We start from the raw sequence: 17,667 nt of genomic DNA, 5'->3' as shown, positions 1-17,667 counted from the left end.
GTAAAATGCAAAACGTTTTCTAATGTGACTGTGGTACATGTATACCGATAGCAGGAAGAAACTAGATGTTCTGAGGCCTGGAGCAGGTCCATGAAACAGCCGTGGGCTGGCACGTGTAACTGAGACGGCACATAACTCACCGAGCAGTGCCAGGCGGAGCGGGGAGCTCGCGCTTTCATGGGGCGTACCTCACCGCGACCTGCGGACAGCAGCCTGATTACAGGGGACGAGGTTTGCTCGCAGACCACCGGTCGGCCTTAACTGGGGCAGGGGGAGCTGGGGGCAGGAGGAGGAGCAGCTTGTGGCTGTAGGAGCAAGCGCTGTGCGACGGGTCAGCTCTGTGGGGTGGAGCAGCCCGTGATGATGGCTGTGGTGATGGTTATATACAGCTTGTGTGGGGTTTTTGTTTTTCAAGCTTGCTTTAGGACTGAATTTAATCTAGTTCTCTAGATAAGAGTCCATGTTAGAGGCTGGTGTTAGATGAGCTGGAGGGCATTTTGTGTTGAGTTAGAGCTGTATCCCCCCAATGTCCAGAGTGCTCCGTGCTGTGACCAAACTTGTGGGAAGTGGGAAAGTACGGCAAGCGCGGCAGCCTGGGGCCCGCTTCAGGAGCCCTCTCCAGCTGTGAAGTGAAATGTTGATGTAGCTGTGTCCTGTCACCACTCCGTTCCTCTTCCTACAGGCTTTGGATTTGTTTCTGATCAGACGTGCACTAGCAGAGCTCTTCAGTGAGGATGGCTGTGAGGCTGCTCGCCGGTCTTCAAGAGTTTCAGTGACGTGCAGTATTGTTGTGTTTAGGTGTCTTACAGTTGTACCTTGAAGCAGATGGGAACGTGGGATAGTTTTGGGGTTGGAGAGAAGGGGAATGGGTCTCCTCCTTGTCTTTGTGAGACAAATTCACAATTGTTTTGCTAGAAAGCAGTCGTAGAGGGCAAGGTAGTTGTTTGCTTGATGATAAATACAAATTCAGGAATCATTGATCCAGAAACATCTCCTTTCTCTGTATGGTCCTTAGCAAAAGTTTAATTTTAAATATGGATGCATGCACTCCAAAGAATGTGGTTGGGATATCCTCTTAGATGCCACGTGGTGCCCGTTTATCCTGAGCTCACTGTCAGCCTTCTTGTTTTGCCTGAGGCTTTTTATTGATTAGGCACAGAGAAATTAGAGCTTCTTTCTATCTTGGCTTGGAAGGCATGGAGGCGAGCTTTTGACCTATATCCACATGGGGAAAAAATTAGTCAACGTTTGGTAACTGCCTCATGAGGTGTTTAATGCAAAGAAGCAATAATCAGAAAGCTGGGGAGGGACTCTTTGTCAGGGGGCGTAGGGATAGGACAAGGGTAATGGCTTCAAACTAAAAGACGGGAGGTTTAGATGAGACTTATGTAAGAAATTCTTCCCTCAGAGGGCGGTGAGGCCCTGTCCCAGGCTGCCCAAGGAGCTGTGGGTGCCCCATCCCTGGCGGTGCCCGAGGCCAGGCTGGATGGGCCTGGGGGCAGCCTGGGCTGGTGGGAGGGGGCCCTCACCATGGCAGGGTCTGCATTATATGGTTTTTAAGGCTTTCCAACCCAAACCATTCAGTGATACATGAAAAAGTCTTGGGGTTAATATTGTCTTTTCTCAAATGCAAACAGGCTAATGTAAAAATTACCAAGTTCTGCAGACTGCCCATCTCATTTTCTGAAGTCTTTTCTCAGAGGTTTCTCCTTGATTGCCTGCAATTCATCTCCTAGTGTTGAATCTAAAACCAAGGGCAGCGCTTTGGCCAAGGAGGCTGTCACATCCCTGAGTAATTACCTCCCGTGTCTTGCATATGTGCCTGCTAATGCATCCTGGAATGAACTTGTCTTCTGCATCAGTGCCAAACGGTGGATTCTCAGCTTGCAAAGTGCTTCAGCTTTCCTTTTCTTGTTGCTTTGCTGGGTATTTCTGTCTTGTAATTGTACACTTAACTATCGTTACTGTTATTATTTAGGCAGGAGGGATCTACTCATTTGTGATTGAACCTTGCATCCATTTGCCAACTTGTCACTGAATTCCGCTTCTCATGCTCCAAAGTGTGACCTCTCTGGTGTGGTGTCACAGCTGAGTATTGAATGATATTTAATGCTTTATCAGTAAATTGTGAGCTCCTGCAATATGCTGGGTATAATGTATCTAAAAGCAGGTGGTGACTGAGTGGGCTTTTTAACCAGGTGTGCGCTTGGTTTAGGGTCTTTCATGCAGACCTGACTTTCTATTATGTGCCCCTTGTAACCTTTCAATGCTTTTTTAAGTAAAAATTGGTTAAAAACAACAAAATAATAATAAAAAAAAAAAATCCAACACTTTGCTAGGCAAATATATTGCCAAAGAAACAAATTGGTTGCCTGCCTTCAATTTCACCTTGATCCATCCACATTGCTTTTCCTGTTACCTTATTTCTGTGCTGTGTCTTAGAATCCTCCTTTATTTCTGGAGGAAAGAAATAATGCCCATTTACTGTACCTCTTCCTCCTGCCTTTCTCCCCTTCTTCCCTTGAACTTTTACTTTTTGTGGCTCTTCATGACCCTATGCTCTGTGTCCTTTAAAATCAACTGTTGGCTGTTCATCGCTTTACTCAGGGAGTTCAGGTAGACCGGGGTGATTTGCATCAGGTTTAAAGATCTGAATATGTGAAAAACTATTTAAATAACCTTTTCTAGTTCTGCCCTGCTTTTTAAAACTCATCAGAGTTAATTATGGGAAGGCTGCTTACAGTTTTCTGTTGGAAACAAGCTAAGAGCTCACTGAATGCTTCAGCCTTCTGTTTTGTTCATTATCTGTCCTTTTTCTTTTTTTTTTTTTTGAAGGGGGGGAGGAGGGAGGAAGAAAGCTGTACTTCCCTGCCCTTGTCTAATTTGGTTTTGCCTCGGTGGTTGTTCTAGTTCATTTTGCTTCTTCATCTTTTCTGTATTTTTTTTATCCTCGCATGTTTCTGTTACTGCCGCATACTGTTGTAGCCATCTTGTCTTTGTTTCGCTCTTTTCAACATGGTTAAATCCTGCAAGCCCAGCTACTACATAAAGTATCCTTGGATATATTTTTAAAGTAACTTAAACAACTCTTTGGAACGGTTCAGTATGGACTGGGATAAAAATAAAATGTTCAAGTTCCCATCGATGAATAATAGCTTCATCTCATTAATTAATGAGTAGAAATACCCATCTGAAAATGAAGCTACACTAAATGTTCCCTAACTGGAGCCATAAATCAGACCCGCTGGTGCATGCCTCCTTTTCAGACGTGACGGACTCTGCAGTTTGTCTCCTCCTTGCGTGCTTCGCTGTGGCCTCCTTGCCTGCCTCTGCCGGCTGCCCTCATCCATACCCGATGGACGTGGATTCATCTACTGCCAATGTTTTTAGTATCTGAGGAAATGCTTGTCTAGGGGAGAGTATGAAAGTATTTTGTAGGTGATCTGCTTTGCCTCGGTACTGTTCCGACCCGGGCTCGTGGCAGTAGGAATGCCAAACAGCGCCTGCACGGTTTGACCTCTTTGCGCATTCTCCGTTGCCTGCCCGCAGCAGTAAGACAAGCTGCTTTCCCTCCCTGCCCAGGTTTTCAGGATTGCAGAAGCACCCTGTGATCCCTTCTAGGCAATAACAAGGACAAAACTGTAGATCTGTGTGTGGCACGGATATTTTTAGCATCTTCTCTGTGTTTTTTTTTTTAGTTCTGTAATTGCCAAAGCTGTCTCTATAAATGCATGGTGAAGCTTCTAGAGGGTTGGAGCTGAATACTTTGTAAAGGAAGGAGGTGGGGGTAAAACTTTTATTTCTGCAATGGAAACCGATTGTAATCATTTCGGCATTTGCAGACCCAGACCAGTTTTTATCTTACTGCTTTTTATTTTTAATAAATGCTGGCATAAAACATCATGTGTTTCTGTTGTTGCACAAAGGTCAGTTATACAGCAATTGACTTAGGAGAGAGGCTTCAGTAATGGGGGTAAGAAGAAAACACAGTATAGCAGTAGCTGCAAACATGCTTTTCTTGAGGCTTAGGCACCCCCAGGTGACCAGTTTGTCTCCAGTGTGATGATACACTGGATCTGTGGAGCTCTGTGGCTGAACATGTAAAACAAAAGATTTTTTTTCCTATTTTGAAGGTACGTGGAGCACAGTCACAGCATAGGATTCCCCTTCCCAAAGTCAGTTCTCATTTTTTAAAAAAAACAAATAATTTGAGAATTTAGTTGTAATTTTTTTGAGAAATCAAGACCATTTTAGTGCAATTGTGGCTTTAAAATCTTCCTTCAGACCTGTATGAGAAACCCTTGTACTTCTTCTTGGAAGTCTTAAGATTTTTTTGTTGGTTTATTGTTTTTCGGTCAGCATTGTGTTGGCAGTAGATACGATGCTTTGTTAAAGGCAGGGTTATTTTGGCTTTCTGAACAAATTGATCACCTAGTGTCTTGAAATTAAATTACTCGTTTGGTTTTGTAGCATCTTCATCTGGCTGTAGGAAGCTGAGGAGACAATAGGAGCATTTATCTGTTCTGAGAGGTGAGGTTTGTGTTCTGTTCTTTGTGGCTTTGGTTTTGGGCTCAGGTTTATGGCTGTCGCATGGACGGTCAGCTACCGGCTGAGCTCACTGCGTGCGTGCTGCAGGGTTTTGAGCCTGAGACACTTGGCTCGCTGATGGGTGGAAACGCTGCCGCTGTGAGCAGTGCAGACACCGGGCAGCCGCCGTGGTCCTGAGCAGAAGAATACTCTGCATTGAAGGTAGCTGACTGATGTAGGATTGTGATTTTTTGGAAGTCTCCTGCAGTGTCACGACAGCACGTGCTGCCTGCAACCAGATTGACTCTGCCTGTACTTTTGGAAGTGGCAGGAGTAAGGAGTGTTGGCTTTGCCTTATGGCTATTGGGATGCTGATGGGGAAGGACAGAAGAGGAATTCCAGTTTGGAAAGCTGGGTTGCAGAACATAGGCTTCTCTTGAACATGTGCTATTTCTACAGTGAGGCATAGCATCTGTATGAAACAAGACTGAAGTATCTCCAGAGTGCTGGCTGTTCACTGCTGTTGTGCCTTGTAGTAAGAGAGCGTGCATTAACAGGGAGTAATAATAGAGCAAAACGTGAATTTGTTTGCAAGTACTTCAATATAAAAATAAAAACAACCCTCATCCAGATTGCTAGAAAGCAAGTAAGCCAGCCTTCACCTCCCTGGGGTGACCAGCTCGTGCTGGCAGCGGGGTGTGTGCTGTGGTGACACTGCCGGGTGCATGCTGTTGGCGTGCTCTGGGTGTGAGCTTGCTCATCCCTCAAGAGGAGGCAAGTGATGTGCCAGCTTGCATGTTTAAACCTCATTTTAACCTCTCTTATCCATACTTGTAGCCTAGGAGAAGAGGTGTTTTGTGCAAATATATCCTGACAAACTGCCTCTTTTTTTCTTTCTTTTTTTTTTCTTACCAGTAGAGACTTTTTATCAGTTAATGCAGCGAATAGAGAACCTCTGTCTTGCCTGGTTTGGTTTTGGTTGAGTGTTTAGACTTCAGTACTTTAAAAGATATCTTAAATGTTTTTCTGTGATTAGTCTACTATTCATTTTGCAGCAAAGATTGAAGAGACTGTTGGTTTGGGCTTTAAAACTAGTTCAAAATGTAGATACTTTATTTCCTAGAATTAAAAACAAACACAGCTCTTAAATCCCCACTTACCAACACATTTGTTAGTGATCTCCGATGCTCTGGTGAGACTTAACATGCACAACAGTGCTGGGAGGAAGTCCAGAAACACCAAACTAAAAATCCTGTATCAGTTTGGCCTGCACCGAAATGGGTCTCCTGCTTGGTGCAAGTCCCTGTGCGCCATGACTTGCTGCTGGGGCAGGAGGGCTCCCGTGAGCTGCTCCCAGCCCCATCCAGCCTGGCCTTGGGCACTGCCAGGGATGGGGCACCCACAGCTCCTCGGGGCAGCCTGGGCCAGCCCAGCAGCCAAGGTGATGCCTTCCCGGTGGAGCACAAAATCCTCCGCACCCAGGACGAGGCACAGGCTCCTGGGGCTGCGCTCACGCTGTGTGCTCCCTCTTCTCGGATGCGTGCCCTGGCTGAGCCGCAGCCTCTTTTGCCGTAGACCCGATTTTTCTGCTCTCTGTTTGCAGTCTTTGATCTGCAGTGACTACTGGGTTGTGAATTTGGGGATATTGATGGTTGAATGTTGCTTAAAGTAGGGGTGTTTGGCTCTGTCCCTTCAGTCCCGTTTGCTGCTGCTTGTGCAGGTGAAGCTCAGCTGGCCAAGAGCCGTCCCAACGCCAGTAGATGCTGGGTTGTCTGCTCCAGTGCAGCGAGGCCAGCCACTCTTGGCTCTAGCAATAACAATCCGAAAGCAAACAGTGTATAATGTGAACAACCTGTTTCATCTGCGGGACAATAATTAACTTGCTTGAGAAGGAGAACTCAGCATGGTTGTAGTTCAGTTTATTGACATACTGCCTGAGGCTGCACTGATGCTTGAATATGGTCAGTGGAGGCAAAGCCATGCAGGTGTTGGAGAAGACCCAACCATGCTTTCTCTCCAGGAACCTGAAATGGAGAAAACAGGGAGAAGTGTAATTTTTTTTTTTTTAACATTCCACTGACTTTGTAACACTTTTATAGTACTGAACTGTCCTTCGCTTTGACTGAGAGATGGGGTGGATTCTTTGATGTCTCCAGACAGGGTTTGGCTTGATTGTATCTGTGCTGCAGCGCAGAACACAGCAACACGTTAAAGAAGAAGTGAGACAGAACTGCCAAAGGTGTGGGTATTTACAGCGGAACAAATGGATTTGAGATGAAGTTTTCTGTAGTCAAGTATTCATAACCTAAGTACGGAAAACATACCATAGTGAGATGTCACTCACATGAATTTAGTATTATTTTTGCTTCAGCTTTTATTGGGGGAGAGGATGGGAGGGAAACGGATGACTAGAAAATCTGGTCTGGCAGTCTACAACAGTAGGTATCATGTTCTTCTGTTTTAACTCTACTTGAATGCAAGATATAATCTTCGAAATATTTTAAATAGAGAACTGCTTCAGCAAGATGGATTTCTGCATATCATTTACAAAGTATGTTTTTAATGCCTTTCTGAAATCCAAACTTATGCAAAATGGGGCTTGTTATGCATGTCTATGCATTTTAATCTCCTTCAGTGATTTGTCAGTTTTCCTTAGCATTGCCTTGGCATATTACAGCCATTCTTCAACTTCGCTTCACAGGGATGTGTTTCTGCCTTAGCTCTGCTCAGTTCTTCTGAAGAAGGAATGAATTGCTGTTTAGGTATTGTATGGTACGGTTTGTAAGCTGATGTGCCTATTTTCTTGGATTGGGATCAGTACCAGTTGGATTTAAAGACCATGAAGACCCGAGCACAATTTGGGCTACAGTATCTTTTATTTTCTGCTTTAGAGTAAGCAGCTGCTGTCCTGTTAACGTTCTTGTTTCTATTGATTTGTGCTACTTGTGTGTTTCTGGTTTGCATTGATAATTGGTTAGTGATTTTTTTTTTTTTCTGCTTGGAATGCCTAAAATAGCTCAGCTAACCAAAGAGTTGATGTGATATTTTTTTTTTCTCTTTCCAGATGGGCTTTCTGGCAGAGACCAGCCAGTAGAGCTGTTGAATCCACCTAGAGTGAACCACATGCCTAGCTCTGGTAAGAAGAAACTTTTATTAAATGTTGTTCCTATTCTGGGAATGCAGTAAAATATTCTGCAGATCTATCTTACAAGTGGGAGAGCAGAATGCAAATGCAAAATGCTGGAACAAAGTGTGTCAGAACTTGCACACATCTACTTTCCCAGGCTGGGCAAGTGGGATTTGGGAGTGGAGGGAGAATAGAGCACAGCAGTCTTGGGAGGCTTAAATATCTCAGCCCCCACCCTCGGCAGGGGGCTAAGGAGAGACTAACCTGGTTGGAGCTGCTTGTTTTTGCTTAGAAAGGAGAGGACAGCAGAACAAAGCAGCACCTTACGAGTGTTTTCACAGCCTAAAAGGAGAACTGCAAAACAAAGTAGGTTTTTTGAGTTGCTGCTCTTATTAAGGAAAAATCTTCTTGTGTTGAAATGAGCAAAAAGTCAGAGCCAAACACAGGCTGATCAAAGCATATCATGCTGGGCTCTTGGCTATTTGCTGTTCTTCCCTCTCCTAATGATCCCGCTATGCTGTGTCCTGTGTCTTGTCCTGCTGGTATGAAGCAAGCAAAGCAGCCAGTGTTCGTCCTGGAGGCTGGCTGCTTCTCGTGGGGCAGAGGAGGGAAATCTTTTGGCTCACAGTTGCAGCACTTCAAACAACGGAAACAACGGTTTGCATCAAAATACATGAAATGCTGTGGAAAGCAGTCTGCTGCTTTCTTTTGTATTTCCACCTTCTCTCTTCCAGAAGTGTTTTGTTTCCAGGTGCAAACAGATATTTATACTAGGCACGATTTGATACATGAAGCATTGTCTACTTTCCAGGTAGGAGCTCAAGTTTTCCAAAAGCCCAGCTTTCTCTGCTCGGTTGCCTTCCAAAATGCCTTTAGGTCCTTTTATATTAAGGAAGAGATCTTGCAGAAGATCTAAGTGCTTCTGGTAATGCAAGTTGGAAAAATGTAAACGAAGCTTATTCAAAGCAACTTCAGTTGATTGGGGGGGGGGGGGGGGGAATGGGCTGTGACCTAACCTACATTTTTGTAGACTTATATGCGTATCTGGAGAAGGAAACTTGTAAGGAGTTAAGAGCTATTGTGTTGGAAAAAGGAAGAGATCATCATTACCAGGTACGAATGCTTGGCTTCAGATTCTGAGAAATCTCTCTTCACTCCATGTGCTCCAAAACTTGTCTGTCAAGTAAGGGAGGTTATATTTTTCCTAACCCTGAGAGAGATTCTCATTTTAAAACTTCCCTGGTAACATTGGTCAACTTAAAGATTTTCCTTCACGTTTTGTATCCATGTGCTAGATTGAATGCTGTGGGCCTGGTCAAGTGCACGAGAGGAATCACATTCCTCTCTTCGGCGAGTAGGTCAATGGCCAGTATCATGAATGTGGGATGGGTTTTAGTCCTTTTGGAATTGGTTTCATTGTTGCTTGTAGTGTTTTGTGTTTTCTTTAACAATATTTCAGGAAAAAGGCTGTGCACTATGTTTATGTGGGGCAGCTGTGGTTGCAGGGGCTGCAGGGAGGCCTCTGTGTCGCGTGTGAGAGCAGAGCCAGCTCCAGACTGTGACGTTCATGAAGGAGGGCAGGAGAGAGGCCCCTGGTGGAGCAGGCTGTCCCCCTGCAGCCCATGGGTCCCACACGGAGCAGATCTCCACGCTGCAGCCCGTGGAGGAGCCCCCGGTGGAGCAGGTGGATGTGGCCTGGAGGAGGCTGCGGCCCATGGAGAGCCCCTGCAGGAGCAGGCCCCGGGCCGGAGCTGCAGCCCGTGGAGAGGAGTCCGGGCGCAGCGGGTGGACGTGGCCACCTGAGAAAGGCCCCAGGCTGGAGCAGGGGCAGGCAGCGAGCACCAAGGAGCAGCGCAGACACATCCCAGGGCCTGGCCGCAGCCCCCATCTATCGCCTGCTGCCCTGCGCCGCTCACTGGGGGCAGCAGATGGAGGAGGGTGGCTGGGGAAGGCGGCTCTGGTTTGCTCGGGGTGCTCGCTGCCTGGCTCTGTCCTTGACGGGAGCTGCCAAAGTATCTCCCCGTCAGTGCCTTGACTCTCGAGCCCTCTTCCATCATGTTTTCTACCCCGCTCCTTTGAGGAGCGGAGTGAGAGAGTGGAATGGTGGAGCTCAGCTGCCCGTCAGCATGAAACCACCACAGGCTGATGCTGGTTAGCAGCCTGGGCAGCATGATGCCAGAGTTCGTTGTGCCCTGACTCTGTTTTCCCCAGACGATAGGAGGTTGCTTTAAGGTGCTGCGAACTCTTCAGGATTTACGGAATTCTCACCTTTTGGACTACATTTTGAGTATGTTCAATAGCTCAGCACTATGCCTGCTGAAAAACAAACAGCTAGACATCAAAGGAGAGCTGTGCTTGTGCTGAGTGGGCATAATGTGTGATAGGCAGTGATGTCTCTTTGTCAGATGACTTCTAGCAGCATTTGAGCCACGGGGATTCCTGTCTAATGCTGGAAAACTCAGGCCAGGCTGGACACATGTGTGGTGGGCAAAGGGTAGGAGAGACTTCTGGGGTGGGGGGAGTGAAGAATTGACCTTGCACAAGAGGCAGCATTAGCTCTGGGCAGCGGTCACTCTGGTGCTATTCACTTGGGATCCTGTGCTTACTCAGTTTTCCTGAACTTTTGAGGTGTCTTTTCAGCCTTGCAGCATGTACCTGAGCTAGAAATGTGTATCTTACATATTTTTCTTGTCAGAATGGTAATTAAAAGGTGGAAGAACGGAGTTTGGCAAAAAGCAGAAAGATGTTTTGGCATGTTTGTAAATGCAAGCAAATACTACTAACCTTGTAAGTGCCTTATCAGCTGGCTTATAAGTGCCTTTACCTATCTGCCTTGATATATATGTAGCCTGCCTATTCCTGTGTATCTTGATGAGTTTTAAAAAAAGGATTGTTGAAAGTTGCCGTCAAGCTGATGGACTTAGGCAAACCATTGTTGTGTCTGTTTTTTATCATTATCACCTATAGGAAGTTTGTTGCAAGTCCTTCTAAGAGAAGAAAGGAGAAGAAATACCAAGTATTGCTCTGGAAAAACAAGTTATGTATGGGTTTGTGGGGTGTTGCACCAAGTCTCAGGAATGGCTGAAATAAAGGTGTTGAAAAACAGCTTAAGGAAAAAAGAAAATGCTCAGTCATGTCTGGGGATATTCCGCTTAAAACCTTAGCCCATCGTGGTCATGGTAAAGCGACTGATTTGTAGCCCTCATGATGAATGAACTCATTGCTGTGTGGCAGTGGACGGTGAGCAGCCTTTATCCCCAGTTATACTTGAGATAAAATCATTGCGGTGTGTTTGTAGGAAACCGAAACGTTTTCTCTTTGCCACAAACCAAGCGAAGTTTGATCCATGGTAGTTGTTCTTCTCTGATGTAGAAGGGTGGCAAAGGGATGTAAAATACCCGAGGCCTATGCATGCTCTGTCCTGTGGCAGCATCTCAAGTACGGAATTCAAACGTTTAGAGCATTTCTGTGAAACCATTTTCGGAGTGAATGGAGTAGAATGGCATTCAGTTGGCAGCAAGGTGTGTTTTTAAGCAGATTAATTTTCTCCTTTTTGCATAAAGTAAGGATTAATTTGAAGAAAAGAAACATTTTCCCCTTTCAGAAATGTATCATCTATAATTGGTGCTTCTGAATTTTACTTGCATGTAAAAGGAAAACAAGACAACCCCCCTACAACCCACATCTCGCTCGGGAATATTATCATCTGTTCGATAAAACCTGTTCATGCTGCTTTCTCTTTTTGCAGCACCAGAATATTACTGCGCCTTTAGCCTGGGGTAGAAAAGGGGATAAATTGTTGAGGTTATTGTGCAGTGTTGCTTTTCCTGAACTTCTGCTTGCAGAATACAGAGATCTTCAGAGGAAGGACCTCACAGATTCAGCGTCTGTGGTCAGCAGAAGATATGTGAGCACAGAGGTGGCCACTGCATTTTTGGGATCAGTTGCAGTGGACCACTTCCAAAAGTGTGAAGGAATTGTCCTGCTAATGAGCATATCAGTTTTAAGTATTTTGTGTGTTTTAGGGTATTTTTCTTCTTTTTAGCAGTGAATTTACACAGCCTGCAGCCAAGGAGACAGATTCATATGGGAGGAGGAAGGGATAGAGTTCTCTTGTCCTCTTACTTTTTTTTTTCTTCCGTGCTTTTAAAATGAGATGCCTTTTCCTTAGGGCAAAGCTGGGGAGCCAGCCTTAAAGACCTCAATTGTACAAATAGCTAGATATGTTGTAGATAGTCCTCTTAAAAACATCACTTGTGTACTGTTGAAACCATCCTCCAGATTTGATCAAATAGGTCTTTGTTAAGCATGTCTTCAGTATTAGAATGAGTTTCCTTTCTTTATAAGGCTGTACTTACGGTACTTTGGATAAACTGAAAAGACTTATGTGAGGTAGTTTCCTTGTCAGTATAAACTTTACAGTTGCTCATTGCATTGCAAGTGAATACAATCCTAAGTAATTTCTTTAGTATTAGAAATATGAAGAGCTTGATATCTGTGACACATGAAAAAAATGTTAAATAGCAATATGATGTAAACTAGTTCTCTTTAAACTTAAAAGCTTTACTTTAAGTAGTGAAACTGCAAATTGGGACTAACAGTCTGAGCTGACCAGCTGCGTTTCCCCATTATGCTGGTCGTGGTGTAACGTGACATTCTGGGGTTACCTGTGGGTGTAAAGCACTTAACAGTGCGTTTATTGAATTAGGAAAGAAATTCCCCTTCCTGTGGCATTCCCATTGGCTTTTCAAGGTTGCTTCCCCAGGCTGTGGTAGAAGCAATAGTGATAATCACAGCGCTTTTTGCTGCGGTTCAGTGCAGCTGACAAGTAATTTGCATTGTGGCATTCATTGCAGAGCACAGATGCTGCATGGAGAGGTGGAGGAAGAGCAGCCGGGCTTGTTGCACCCTAGGTGAAGCCTTCTCTCTGGGAGTGCTTGCAGATCAGGTGGAAAGCTGCTGCAGGGCTTCTTGAGGTGGTTCTCCAGCTGTCATCTGCAAACCCCTGGTGGTCTGCGAGGCCATCGTGCATGTTAGGGAGCAAACAACGGTGGTCTTCTGACAGGTTTTTGCAGCTTGATTGATAGTAGTCTCCTGCAAAGCGTTAGGAGCCAGCGGGTTAAACAAAGCTTGGGGATGGCAGCTGCTGAGCAATTTCTGTAAGAGCTCAGCTTAAGGGGGGATGTCCTAGTGGTGGCAGTGAGCTGACGGCCTCTTCCACAAGTGGCTTCATCCTGCCGTCCTTCCAAGCCACGGCAGCTGGACGTGGTGCCTCTGCCCAGCCCTGGGGGCTGCTCGTCCCGCATGGACCTGGCGCTTGCAAGAGCAAATGCCACGTGGGGGGGCCCAGGGCATCACGCCTGAGGCTACAGCCCCTTGCTTTTTTCTTCCTCCTGGGTCTGATTACCCAGTCTCACTTCCACGTTGATTTGAAAAAAGGCAGATGTGTGTATGAATGAATGGTCTGCAAGAGTCTCTGGACTAATATTGTTACATGCTTTTACAGGCTTTTGAAATCAAAGACTAATCCTGGCTTCGAAGAGGAAGGAGTGGTAGTCCAGTTGGCCTAACAGAGCAGAATACCGTGTCTTTGTTAATTTATCCCTTCAAAGGAAGGGGATGCCCTCTCACTGCACTGGATTTTCAGATACTGGCTTAGTTTCTATAGCGTGTCTGCTTCAAAAGCCCCTTCACAGAGGTACCAAATCAGCGTGGTGCAGTGGGGCTTTGAAGCGGGTTCAGATTGCTGGCTGGTCAGCCAGGATTCGGGGCTCCCGACAGGCTCATGCCTCTGCAGACAGGAGCTTGTTCGTCCTTGTTCACACCGGGACCTGTAAGAATGGGGATGTATGGTTTTATCAGGCTCCGGAAGCGTAGCTCATGTTCTGAAAGGCTAGTCCTTTAGTGTTAAAAATATTCTTATCTGTTCTCCACGGAGTTGGGGTAGGGGGGGCAAATCATCATTAAAAGTGAGGTCTTCAGAAATCGTTTAAATGTCAAAGCCATACACTAAGATTGAAACATTGTTTGCTTATTAGCTTCTTGTTAGCCTATTGTTTGCATATTTACAAGCTCCAGCTATTCTTGTCAGAATAGTGTATTAATTACTGTATTAATTTTACCACCGTTAAGGTGCTCTGGCATAAGACAGTGAAGAAATGGCAGGTTAATGTACCTTGATAGTACATTAATGTGCCTCTGTAAAACCAGGTTAATGCCCGTTGCAGTAAATACAAGGTTACCTCCTTGTATTTACTGTATTTTACTATTTACTAACCTATCAGCACAAAATGCAGCCCCTACAATGATGATAAAAGAAGTGTATTTCCAACTGGAAGCAGTAGTGAAGTTCACCTTTGTAATTCATTGTTCAGCAAGGAAAACATTGTGTAACGCTTCAGCCAGCTCCCAAATTTCCCCAGATGATTTGCTGCATTGTTGTGTTTTTAAAAAGTTGCAGCATGCCCAGAATGCGGTCAGCAAACTGGAGGTTATTTATGCAGGACGGACGAGTGAATTGGCACATCTAGAGACTCTAGGCAGCTCCCTGCAGAGCAGCAGGGAAGTTCAAGCATTAGGACCTCTTTCCTTGGTTAATACTGCACCATAACTCATGTTTTGTTGGCCGTAATTATAGGATAATTTAGTGACTCCGGCTCTGTGGCAGCACAAGCCCATGCTTTGATTGTGTGTGGGGATAGATACAAGACACTAGTCTTTTTACCAGTCCATTAAGCACTCTTAGTGTGAACTTAAGCATTTGTGTACGTGAAGCTCCAAAAATCAAACCACTTTTCCTACAGCTTTGGGTTTTCTGGAGTGGGGACCATGTGGGGGCCTGCAAAAACATGGTCCGTGGATGTCCTGAGTTGGTGGAGTAGGAATAGCAGGAGCCCGAAGCTCCTAAACTCTATTTTGTTGTGTTTTGTCTTGGAAAAAATATTTGTCGCTTCCTTCCCTAAGCACAAGGAAACAGTTATTAAACGGAGGAGGTGGGATGAATTATTAATGGCTTGTTCCTCTTCTAAAAGCTGAAAGCCACACTTAAATCTTAAGCGTGCGAGTACAGAACTGTTTTCTTTGATGAGAGGTAACTGGCAGGAAAGTTTGCTTTATTGCAAGACCCGACATGCTATTTTTCTTTATTCTTCCCTCACCTTGTTCGGTTTATTAATTCACAGTGATTGAATATAGATTTCCTTAGATTTCCTTAGTTCTGAATGTTCACAGTGTTATTTTCAAAATAATCCTTCTCCCGCTTGCCCTAGCAAGGGAAAGGTTGCTTTGTGCTTCTGCTTCTGTACAAAAAGCAGGTGAAGGAGGGAAGAGCCTTTGAATGCGTGACAGTATTTATATTAAACTTTTCGACTTCTTAGAGAAGGAGGAGATGGCAAGATACGAGCAGACATTTAAAGGCTCACTCGAATTGTTAATCAGTAATCTGTTCCCATTGCCTCTGGCTCTTCTAAAAATAACAGTACTGTGCAATGAATGAAAAGTGATAAATATTTCATGGAAAGTTGATCATGGATTGAGGCATTTCTCAGTGGAAAATTCTGCGTTTTTCAGATGTGATCTATCAGTGACTTTGCCGTGTACTGTTTTCCATGTGTGTAATGCAATCTATGCGTGTTTTGCCTGGATCTGCAACCCTAAAGAGGCTTGGAAATGAAGATAAAGCCTGTGTGTGGTGTTATTTTTTTTTCTTCTCTTACATTTTCCAGGTAATGCTGTTGTCCTATGGCTTGTAACAAACATTGTGCTTCTTCTAGTTAGGAGACAAGTGCGTGTGTTTCCCTTTGAGGGCTGTTAAGGCTTCTGGACAGTCCCGACGCGCTATCCTCACCCGCCAGCTCCTCCTGATGCCTGCTGGTGGCTCTGCCCATGAACTGGAGGACGAGGGTGGAGGAGCTGCTGAAGACTGCTTCATTCGCAGCGTGTTTGCTTTGATCCAAGTTCCCTTCTCATTGGTGCGCTCTGTACTACGGAGCTCCCCTGGGTGCTTTACGCCAAAATTAACTAGGGATAGTTTATTGCTACGGGGCAGGTAGATGCCGTCGGCCTGTGCCCAGCGGCCACGTGCATTCCCAGGGTTTTAGGAATTCCTATTCTGACACAAGATGCATTTAACAAGATCCTAGAAGCTCTTCACTTGTGTGTATTGATTTTCAGGACTGTATTTGGCTCTGCTTTTTCTTTGGACAGTGGAGGGAATATCAGGTGAATGGTTTGTGCAGCGATGCCTAAAATCGTCCAGATGCTGATTTGGAGAATTGCTGTTCACTGATTAAATAGACCTTTCCTTTTCTGTTACTTTTTCCACTTTCCCACCTGCTTCCCACCCGTGCCCCCAAAAACCCACTCCATACCCAAAAATGGCTTGGGCAGAGACATAGTTCACTGCATAAACAAATAAAAAGTGTAACCTAGTTACTTCAAAATGGAAAACCCCAGCAATGCTGACGGGCCAAGTTAACGTGAGACTACTGCCAATTTGTAATGACCTAACTTTGTTTTGCCTTCTTAAGTGTTCGGGTCTTGAAAGATGGGATGATGTCTTCAACAAATAGGGTCTTTTGAGAGCTGGATTGCAATGTGAGCACTTCAGCTCACCTGTATGGTTTCCTTCTGTGTATCCTTGCTTTCCTAAATCACTGACTCTCCTGACTTCTCAAAGAGTACCTGTAGGAATGTTGTCCTCCTTCCTCGCCATCTTCTCACTTTCAGACCATGTCTGTCACCAAGCAAATGGGACATCAGAATTTTCAGTTGTGGTATGAATGCGGAATGAGCTCAGAAGTTCATTCACACTACAACCACCTCGTTTAAATTTATGGTTAGTGCTGAATTAGCATTTGCCATTTAAATGGCTTGATTTGAGGTCTACCTTAAGCCAGCGTCTCCTTTAACTTGAAACAAGTGCTTATGATTAAATATCTGCTCCTTTGGCTTAACTAATATCTTGTGATTTAAACCACTCAATTGTTACTACTTTTCCATCTGTTTTTCATTCAAGAAATTGTGTCATTGGATGATTCATTCATATTTGATTAGAGATTTCATTATAAGCTAGTCTTAAGTTTTTATGATCTAATAAAAGGCTTTGGAATCACTGACTTGGAACTGTAATTGTAATATCATGCAGAATAAATGTACTGCACATTTTAATGATACTTTGCTATATATTTTTTTATGCTGTTACAGTTCTTACTAGTGAATTGTGTAAGGTGGATTTGTTTAAAAGTTCCTAACGAAATTCAGCAACTGACCATTTCCACTGGACAGAGGAATTCTTCATAAGCTATTGTATCAGCTCTCCAAGTTGCACTGAAGGGCACAGTTGATGAAATTTTGGTCAAAACTCACCTTCCTTAACCCATACTTGTAGTCCTGTTCATTAAGACAGTCATGCTGTAATGATACTATGAAGGTCTTTAAGATCCTGAGTTGTTGAGGTATCATGTGCATTGGGTAAGTGATGTATGGAAGGCTTTTATTTTCAATAAGGAGAGTGGATCTGCCACCAGTGTGCAAATTGCTTCTTGGATGAAATAAATTAATGCACTTCTTTTTCAATTTCTACTAAAACTTGGCTAAGTTGTTAGAATAGGGTGTTTAAAATAGTATTTTTTAAAAAAAGTATTGCGAGGAACTGCATTTGTATGCTTTTTTTTTTTTACTATTCCAAAACTGCCTTAAACTTTTAAGTATTTTTCAGTTTTGTGATAACTTATTTCTGTCCTTTAAATATTGAAGGAATTACTTTAATAGAAAAATATTACACCAAGTTATTTTCTGCTGTACTTTTTGTAACATTTGATCTGTACAGGGAAACATCAGAGTAGTTTTTGTTCCTCAGCCATAATATATTTTTTCTGAAAATGATTGCGTACAGGATATTATAATCCGTATTTATTGTGACTCAGAGATCACAAAAAATGACAAACCCCAAAAGGTACAGAAGGAACACACAAACACCCGTGTAGTATTTTAGAAAAAGAATAGCGAATGCT

At 44.2% G+C, this 17,667-nt stretch overlaps 1 protein-coding gene across 17 annotated transcripts in view; it reads left to right on the top strand.

Moving 5' to 3' along the window:
- Window positions 1–17,667, top strand: part of HDAC4 (histone deacetylase 4) — a 248,512-nt gene that overhangs the window by 85,195 nt on the left and 145,650 nt on the right. For 15 of the 17 annotated variants that reach the window (XM_066999842.1, XM_066999843.1, XM_066999845.1 and 12 more), the window contains one exon: window positions 7,592–7,663. The exons of 1 other annotated variant lie outside the window; for it this stretch is intronic. In XM_066999842.1, coding sequence (XP_066855943.1) covers window positions 7,592–7,663 — 72 coding nt within the window. Of the gene's footprint in view, window positions 1–7,258; window positions 7,290–7,591; window positions 7,664–17,667 lie in introns of those variants that run through there. One more of the 17 variants, XM_048050949.2, reaches the window with a different exon arrangement.

This window comes from Anser cygnoides, chromosome 6 (assembly GCF_040182565.1).
Source record: "Anser cygnoides isolate HZ-2024a breed goose chromosome 6, Taihu_goose_T2T_genome, whole genome shotgun sequence".
NCBI classification, from domain to species: Eukaryota; Metazoa; Chordata; class Aves; order Anseriformes; family Anatidae; genus Anser; species Anser cygnoides.
Note: the sequence above shows the minus strand (reverse complement) of the source record. Positions and strands in the feature narration are given on the sequence as shown.